This window comes from Triplophysa dalaica, chromosome 13, assembly GCF_015846415.1.
Source record: "Triplophysa dalaica isolate WHDGS20190420 chromosome 13, ASM1584641v1, whole genome shotgun sequence".
Taxonomy (NCBI): domain Eukaryota; kingdom Metazoa; phylum Chordata; class Actinopteri; order Cypriniformes; family Nemacheilidae; genus Triplophysa; species Triplophysa dalaica.
In genome coordinates this window covers 22,739,593-22,748,857 of record NC_079554.1, presented here as the reverse complement: position 1 = coordinate 22,748,857, position 9,265 = coordinate 22,739,593, and the positions used below count along the sequence as shown (strand labels likewise).

General features: G+C 41.3%; 1 protein-coding gene across 1 annotated transcript; it reads left to right on the top strand.

Annotated features, from left to right (window-relative positions):
* Positions 1-499: 499 nt before the first annotated feature.
* cdc40 (cell division cycle 40 homolog (S. cerevisiae)) lies at positions 500-8,749 on the top strand. The gene is made up of 15 exons (XM_056765216.1): positions 500-882; positions 1,215-1,301; positions 1,421-1,550; positions 1,693-1,782; positions 1,895-2,034; positions 2,939-3,035; positions 3,202-3,341; positions 4,068-4,142; positions 5,325-5,370; positions 6,153-6,254; positions 6,417-6,532; positions 6,610-6,743; positions 6,857-6,933; positions 7,011-7,155; positions 8,344-8,749. The coding sequence occupies exons 1-15, from the start codon at positions 700-702 to the stop codon at positions 8,519-8,521; spliced, it is 1,740 nt and encodes a 579-aa protein (XP_056621194.1). The 5' UTR covers positions 500-699; the 3' UTR covers positions 8,522-8,749.
* Positions 8,750-9,265: the final 516 nt, after the last annotated feature.

Genomic DNA, 9,265 nt, shown 5'->3' with positions numbered 1-9,265 from the left:
AACCATTTATTTGTTTGGCATCCACAATATTAAAGGCGCTGTACGTAATGTTGTAGGAACATGACGTTCTTAATGTTTCTAACGGAAAGAACACACCGATATCTTTCTAATTTACACCGGTCAACTCAAAAATATGTTTGTATCCTCGTTGAATTAATACAGAAAGAACACAAAAAGATGAACTACAGTTATAAACGTATAAAAACAGGCACTTACAAATATACAAAAAACACATTCAAAAGTACAAGACGGGGGGAAATGCGGGCACACTAACGTTACGTGCTGTGCTTTACGTATTCCAAAATGTACAAAGCGCGTGAAGAGCACACTGACGTCGTCCAGCGTGAATGTAGAGGTCATATATGTTTGTGCGTGTGCTTAAAGTCAGAAATAACCATTGAGAAACAAAGATATACCCCAAAAATGTATGTATCATAATGCGCGTGAACGTCGCCATGTGCGCGAGCTTTAAGGCGGTCTGTTCAGGGAAAAGTCCTAAAAGATGTATAAACTGGTATTGGCATTTTTTTATTGAACGCGTCCTCTTAACGTACCATGTGGAGGTAAAGAAATAATATGCAGAGTTTCTGTTAATATGAGGGATAACAGCTCGTCGTAAATGAATGCTGGAGATTATATTTTGTAATGAATTTATATAGAGTCTGAGGATCCGCTGACGAAAGAGTCACAACATCCAAGATGGCGGCGGCGGCAAGTTCCCTCGTTTCTTACGGCAGCGACTCAGATTCGGAAAATGAGTCGGAATCCCGTTCTGTTCCGCAGAAAGCGGATCCAGATGCGGTCGCACACCTTCAGCCTTTGAAATCCGGCGGTATCACGACTTTAGCCGCCCTGAATTCAGCTCCTGAAGTAGCCGTGAAGGTACATACGTGACGTCCAGTGTCTGCAACTAGTGAGACCCCCAAAAGACTCAAACGAAATTCTAACGTTAGATAAACCCCAATTACATCCTAAATAAATACATTTTGTATTGTTTTAAAGGTTAACAACAGTTGGGAGTTTTTAATGATACTTGTAATGGAAATTGTCAAACTTAATCTTCAATAGTGAGTTTGAAGTACAAAAATCTTTAAGAGAAATATATGTACTGTCATAAGTGTTATGTGACTGGTCTGATGTAAGATCGGGCTTCTGTCTGCTGTTTTCTGGTCATTTATTTACAAGCTCATTTGTTTTCCGTTGTTTATCTTCAGGAAGGAGTTGAGACCGGTGTGCATCTTGATCCAGCCCTTAAAGAAGTGGATTACAACCCTTCATACGAAACCATGTTTGCTCCGGAGGTGAGGCGTGCAACAGGCAAACAAACAAACAGATGTGAAGAGAGGCACATAGATGTGTTTTACAGTACGTTTCAGTCATGTATGTGTGTAATGTTGTGTAATTGATTCTCTCATCTCAGTTTGGACCAGTCAACCCATTCAGAACCCAGCAGATGGCTGCGCCGAGAAACATGCTGTCTGGTTACGCCGAACCGGCCCACGTCAATGACTTCATGTTCGAACAGCAGAGGAGGACGTTTTCTACCTTCGGTGAGAGACACGTGTGACTCGTGTGACTCGTGTTGTGTGATCGGATATGATGCTATGAACCATCTTTATGGAACTGTTACGCAACAACACCATTGACAAATCCAGTCGAGTGAAACTCAATTGTGTTGTGTTCGTGTCACAGGTTACGCTCTGGATCCGTCTGTGGATAGCAGCAGTCAGGTCACAACCAACACTTACATTGGAGCCGTAGATGAGGCTGAGAAAAATAAAGGTGAAGTTCACATGATTCTGTCTTCCTTTCACTGCTTGCAAATTTTCAACAATGAAGTGCAATGGAGAAAGCCACCATCAAATGTTTGCGGTCCATTATTTTCCTCCACTAGGGCAGACCGTGTTTGAGACCGGACCCAAAAAAAACGAGAAGAGGAAGAAGCTGAAAGGAGGAGACGCCTCTGAGATTGACGACTTTCTGGGTCCTTGGGCCAAATTCCAGGATGAGAAAGATGTGGCGAAACCATCTGAGGTGAGACGCTGATAATCATCTACAGCTCCTGTACACGTCACATAAACCATTATCTGATTCTCTTACCTTAATATTAAACCTGACATGACTTCTGTGGGGGAGAATAGTGCCGCTTATGAAAGAAATGTGCTTTATAAACCTCTCAAACAAAGACAGCACTTCCTCAGAATGTCTTGATGCATGTCAGGCTTGTTGCGATAGTCTGTGTCACAGGTGATACACAGTGTCCACCCGCCTACCGATTACATCACTTGTCCACTGCGCCACTGACCCCCACCGTCATTTTTTATTTTTAAAGTAATAAATCACTTAATTTAGTCAAAGACCAGACGGCACACCTGAACGTGACTGCTGCATTCAGCGTAAGCAGAACAAGTTAGATTTGATTGATCATCTGAGGAGAGAGAAGTGCTGACTGATAAGACGATGGCTGACGCTTTTCTATATATGTTCTATTATGTGAGCACTGTCATCAAGATCCAGTTAAGTTTCCAGTTTCTTCAGAAGCCGGTGCTTCAACATTTAATTAAAATAAAAGTTTTCCTTTCACATTTGTTTCTTATTTATTTAATTAACAAAGTTCTTCATGTGGTATTCCCTTCTTATTAGTTTCAAATTAATTTATTTGTTGCACATCATGTGCTGTGATTACTCGTTTTGTTATATAGGCAACTTATCTAACATAAACGTTATTATTTTTGTTTCTTATTGTTTTTAACCCACCGTTAATTCAAGTAATTGCCGTTCCCAATTTGCCGCAGACGCATCTACAACCACCTCATAGAAAACCCCTCACACAGGTGTCACTGATACAGTCGTTGTTTTTGTTTGGTGGGAAAATTTCATCACCGCAACATCCCTAATGCATGTCATGAAGATGATTTTTATTTGTGTGGTTTAACAGGAGGAACAGAAAGAGCTGGATGAGATCACAGCGAAACGACAAAAGAGAGGGAGAAATGAAGAAGAGGCTCCAGCGGAGGAGAAGACCATCCTGCACAGTAAGAACACACACACACGACAGTGACATCATCACACCACCTCTGACACACACGTCAGACTGACATCATCATTCAGTGTAATGCAGTTATATGTATATCTGCTCCTAAACATCTCTCTCTTCCCCTCTCCCTCTCTCTCTATCTCTCTCTCTCTCTCTCTGCTCAGTTAAAGACGCCTATGATTATCAGGGTCGCTCGTACCTGCACATTCCTCAGGATGTTGGAGTTAACCTGCGTTCATCAGAAGCTCCAGACAAATGTTACTTACCCAAGAAACAGCTGCACGTTTGGAGCGGACACACAAAGGTGAGTTCTGATGCGATCTCTATTCACCTCTTGGATGTTTTTTAATATACAAATGATGCATGGGCGTCGGAACCATCTCATCTGGTTAGGACAGGAGTCAGGACCACGATGTTGTTGGACTCAGTCACGTTAGACGCAGAGCGGCATCAGTCATATCCATTGCACTTTAGAAACGCTTTCTACATTAAACTCCATTCCGCGTTAAAATAAGTTTTTCATTTCGATGATGTAATTGCCTGTACAGTCTGATATGTGAAAATGAAGAGGAGAGAGGCTGGTTTAAACCTGCATCGATAATAGCGCTGAAACTATTACTTGCGTGTTTTCTCACTTCACCACTGACAAACTGCTGTTGTTTTTACTCAAGGTTTTTCTTAGCGTGGACCCACCCACATTTTTTGTGCTTCCCACACCCATGAAATGGTGTATAATCACATCAGTAAGGTTCTTTGTGTAAATGCGACTTGTACTGTATTTTAGAAATGGGTTGAAATGATAATAAAATATATTTAAAGCTGAAAATGTTATCAGAGACATTCCCACTGTTGGGTTTGGGCCTAATGGAATGGTTTTCTTCTGTCTGTTGGAGGCATTAGTATTCACAGTCTGTGTTTCTGCTCCGGGGTGGACACACACACACACACCCATAGTCTGAGACAGATTTCTGGTCAGTTTGTGTTAATAATTCAATGGTGTTTTATGAACATGTCTGTTTCTTGTCTGTAGGGTGTCAGTGCCATCCGGTTGTTTCCTGCGTCTGGTCATCTGCTTCTCTCCTGCTCCATGGACTGTAAGATCAAGGTGAGACACACACACAATGGTCAAGTAACTCTGCGTTCATACCGCCAGCAACCAGGGGCGTACTGACAGGTAGGACATTCTGTCAGAGTCCAGAACAGCCGTGACCAGTGATGGACTGGCCATCTGGAGTACACTAACGTATGGGCCCGGAATGGACACTTGGGCCGGACAGACAGATGTATTATAAATGCGAATGCACACCTTACATGAAAAACACTGCGCAGCGACTGTGTCACTGTGTGTGTGTCTAGTCTCATGCTACAAGGTGGTTAGATTGCGTTCCTAGCTAGAATGCTCTAGGAAAATTTATATTGAAACTCTTCAGTAACTGATGAGAGACGGATGACGTGAGCTCCCCAGCTTCACTCCTATTGGTAATCGCTCCCAAAACTCGCTCATCTTTTACAAAAGGCACTGCCAGCTCATCATTGAAATGAATGGACTCATGTCGCTGGCAATCTGAGCGGGGTGTACAGGGTCTTATGAGACACAGTGAATTTGAATCCTAATGTTTAACATTTGTAGTAGAGATGCTCGGATAAGCTAAAATGTCAACCGCATCCGCTGCTTCAAATAAATTATCCACCTGCCCGCACGTATAATTTTGATTTGATTCTGATATAGATATCGTCACTTTAATTACTCAGTCAATTTTCTTGCACTCTCTTTGTCTGTAAATGCTTAAATCTAATCTTTCGATTTAGCAAACACATGATGTACCATATAAGAGGTACCAGTCTTATGGCTTTCATAAACATATAATGCCTCACAGTCGTTGCATTTTACATACCCAGCACTTGATTCATCCTTGTTAACCACTTCGCTAAAACGCTCCCACACGGTACTTTTCTTTCTTACCTTTTGTTTTGTTTTAATTCTCCCTTTTTAAATTTCTCTCAGATCTTTTTTGCCTCCATTTCTGCTTTAAGAAATAGACCCTCGTCTACCGCCGCCACATGCGCATTTCTTTTAAATTACTGCAAATTAACGCCTGATTAAAAATGCATTTAAAACATATTCGTATTTTTTGAGAAATTTTGTTAATATTGTATATGATATCATCCGACCCACTCGCAATTAATCAGAATGTATTTTTTTATTACCCAACCCACCTGACCCGCGGATCATCCACAGCGCATATTTTGTGTAGTTGTGATGTGTTTGTTTTGTCTTCTCTTGCAGTTGTGGGAGGTTTATAATGAGAGAAGATGTGTGCGGACGTTTATTGGTAAGTGTTTGTGTTTCACTACGTCTGCTGTATGTTGGGATTTGATGCTATATATAAATGATGTGATTGGATGATAAAAACTGTCAGAAGCACGGTGGGTTAGTTAAAGATGTGCACTCAAAGGGACAGTTCACTCAGAAATGAAATTCTGACATCGTTTATTCACCTTCAGGTTGTTTCAAACCTTTATAAATGTCTTTGTTCTGTTAAACACAATGAAAGATATTTGTAAGAATGTTAGCCATTTTCAGTTCTGTGACATCATCTACTTCCGTAGTAGGAAGAAAAATATTGTATATTTTGTTGTTCTGTTGAACACAAAGTGAGATATTTTGAAGAATTTAGGAAAACAAAGAGTTCTGGGTCACCTTTGACCACTATTTTATTTTTCCTACTATGGCAGTCAATGTTGTCACAGAATGAAAGTTGCAAACATTCTTCCAAATATCTTTCTCTGTGTTCATCAGAATTCTCATTTATACAGCTATGACATGACATGAGGCTGAGTGAATGATGACAGATTTTTTGGGTAAACCGTCCCTTTAATGATATTCATGCAATGAAAAGTTAGAGGAGAATATCTGTGTTGTCCACTAGACTGTGACTCTGTTTGACTGCCATCATGTTTCATTCATGAGAGAGAGAGAGAGAGAGAGAGAGAGAGAGAGAGAGAGAGAGAGAGAGAGATTGATGGTGTTTTAGCAGTTGGAGAGAAACTCCAGGATTGTGATGTGTCTTATAAATGACGGAAAGTCTTGTTTATGTTTTGTGTGTTTGTGCAGGTCACAGTAAAGCCGTGCGAGACGTGTGTTTCAATAACACCGGCACACAGTTCCTCAGTGCTGCCTATGACAGATATATCAAACTCTGGGATACAGAGACCGGTGAGACACACACGCATGTCTGATTTATTATCTCAGTGTTGACAGTCCATAGGTGTAATGTTTTTTATACTGTACAAACTGCTGTGTTGCATGTGTGTGAGTATGTCTGTGTGTGAGTACACTTAACAGTGTCCTTTAGAAAGTCTTTTTGATTTCTCTCAGGAAAGTGCATCGCACCCTTCACAAACAGAAAAGTCCCTTACTGTGTGAAGTTTAACCCAGATGAGGACAAACAGAGCCTGTTCGTGGCTGGGATGTCAGATAAAAAGATTGTGCAGGTAACCCCGAGCTGTTGTTTATCTGATGAAGCGTGGCAAACAGGAGAGATTCACAGTGATGTGTTGTTATTGTGCAGTGGGACATCCGCTCCGGTGAGGTGGTGCAGGAGTACGACAGACATCTGGGAGCCGTCAACACCATCACATTCGTGGATGAAAACCGTCGCTTCGTCAGTACATCAGATGACAAAAGTCTGCGCGTGTGGGAATGGTGAGTCAGACACTTGTGTACTTCAGTGTTCTGTACACATGTGGCAGATGTAGAGATGTGTGTCACAACATGTAGAATTGTGTGTTAATGCTTTGTGCGATGGTCTCTTTCAGGGATATTCCTGTGGACTTTAAATACATCGCTGAACCCAGCATGCATTCAATGCCCGCTGTAACACTCTCACCTAACGGTAGGTCACACACTGGTGTGTGTTGGCAGTCATGTGTTGGGTTGATAGAGAGAGTGTTAATGTTGTGATATCTGCAGGTAAATGGTTGGCCTGTCAGTCGATGGACAATCAAATCCTGATATTTGGAGCTCAGAACAGATTCCGTCTCAACAAGAAGAAGATCTTCAAAGGTCACATGGTGGCAGGATACGCCTGTCAGGTGGGCTTCTCTCCCGACATGAGGTAGGAATTATTCCACATCTATTCTTCATGCACCTCAGGTTTAAAACATCATGCCACGTGACTGCCCATGTGTTTCCTCAAGCTTGAGCTTTCTGAAAAGGTCACCCTGTGATGTCTTGATCTGCTATTGGTCACGCGTCTTCACGTGATATGAATGCACAGGTCAGAGGTCACCTGACCACTAAACCACTGTGTTAAAACAGTTGCGTGACTGCAGCATAAAGGCCTGTCCACACCGGGACGATAATTGCATTTTGAGACGTTTTTCGGCGTTCATACCCAAGCGATTTTTACTGGCGACAAGCTGACAAACGTGCAAATTCATTTCCTGACATCGATGAAAAACAGAAATACTCCGCTACACAAGGTGGCCAAAGTGGTGTTTTACTGTAACTTCTGCAGCTTAAGCACGTGAACAAAAGCACCAATCTCATTGGTCGGCCAGTTTTTAAACAAAAAACGAGGCGTTTGAAAAAAAAGACTGTGTGCACTCACATTTGCGCCCTTTGTTTGGTCGCGAGGCAATTTTCTACGATCCACGCACACGATTATCATTAAGCCATTACACTCAGTGTCGACATCACAAACATTCTTATCAGAGTGAACGTCTCTGTTTCTCTTCAGATCTCTGTTTGTCTTGTTACGTGTATTTGCGTGCGAGTATATTTAATGTTTCTGTGCTTAAGGACTCTTGTGCATTTTTCAAACAGAAGTGGGCATCCCTATGCCCTACTCCCTTGGAAGGGCTGAGCCATTGAAGTAAACTCTTTGAAGGGTGTAGGGCATTACAGGGAACTCCCTTCACAAAGGGAATGACAGGCAAAATGTTACCATGACAACGACACACGTGCACTCTGAATCCAGCACTCGTTTGTTGAAAATAAACAACATTTTTAATGTGTGTAATTATGTCTTTATATTTCACCTTGTTTCGTCACTCCACTTGGTTTTTACAAAGGAAATTAGGTTCTATGATAAAGGAAACCTATAAACAAGTAGCTATTTTTAAACATACCTTCTAATAAACTAAATTAACTTAGAACGTTCACCCCTTCACCAGCGGCCCTTCAAGGGCGTTTGGGAAAATGCCTTTTATCTGGTGTCATGCCAGTAAAGCTTCTTGAACCTGAATCGGGTGATCGATTGTGATGTTTGAATGACAGCGATTTTGAAACCGTCTCTTCACAGTTATGTTGTGTCCGGTGATGCTGATGGGAAGCTGAATATTTGGGATTGGAAGACCACGAAGCTGTACCATCGGATCAAAGCTCATGATAAAGTGTGTATCAGCGCTCTCTGGCACCCTCACGAGACGTCGAAGGTGATCACATGCGGCTGGGACGGACAGATCAAACTCTGGGACTAAACACATTCACACGTCTCTCTGTGATGTTTTCTTCTCTATCGTGACGCACAGTTCAGAGATTTATTGGGCTGGTATCCAGTCCTGAGAGAACGCTCGCATCACACACAACTGCTTTTATCTCTTGTTTTGTTTTTTAATAGTGGAGAATGTAACGCTTGGCTTTATCAGCGTCTTCAGTGTGTCACATGTCTCTCTTTTTGATGATAATAAATGTGTGTAGTTGATTTATGATGCGTGTGTGTGTTTGTGTTAATCTGGAGTTTTGAATTGAGTTCTGTGGTTATCTCACTCTTGTTTAGAAGTCATCAGTTTCTGACCACACCTTCAGTGCCTGTTTCATATTCATTAAAACCTCTGACATCATGATTGACTTTATAGTTATTATTTAAAGGGACAGTTCTGACGCAAATAAACATTCTGTCATCATTTCTTCTCTCTCATGTGTTTGTACATCTGTATGTGAGCCTTTTTTCGGTGGAACACAAAGGAAGATATTTTGAGAAATGTCTCAGTGGTTTTGTGTTCATTCAATGCAAGTCAATGGAGTTTAGTGTTGTTTGCTGATCAACATTCTTGAAAATATCTTCAGTTGTGTTCTGAAGTAAACTCATACATGTTTGACAACAAAAAAAAACGAATGAATAAATTCAAGAGAACAAGAATTACATCATCAGACAGGTTGTTGTTGTTGTTGTTTAGTGGTTTTATTGATAAAAGTGACATTGGGATAGAATTGTTGATGTA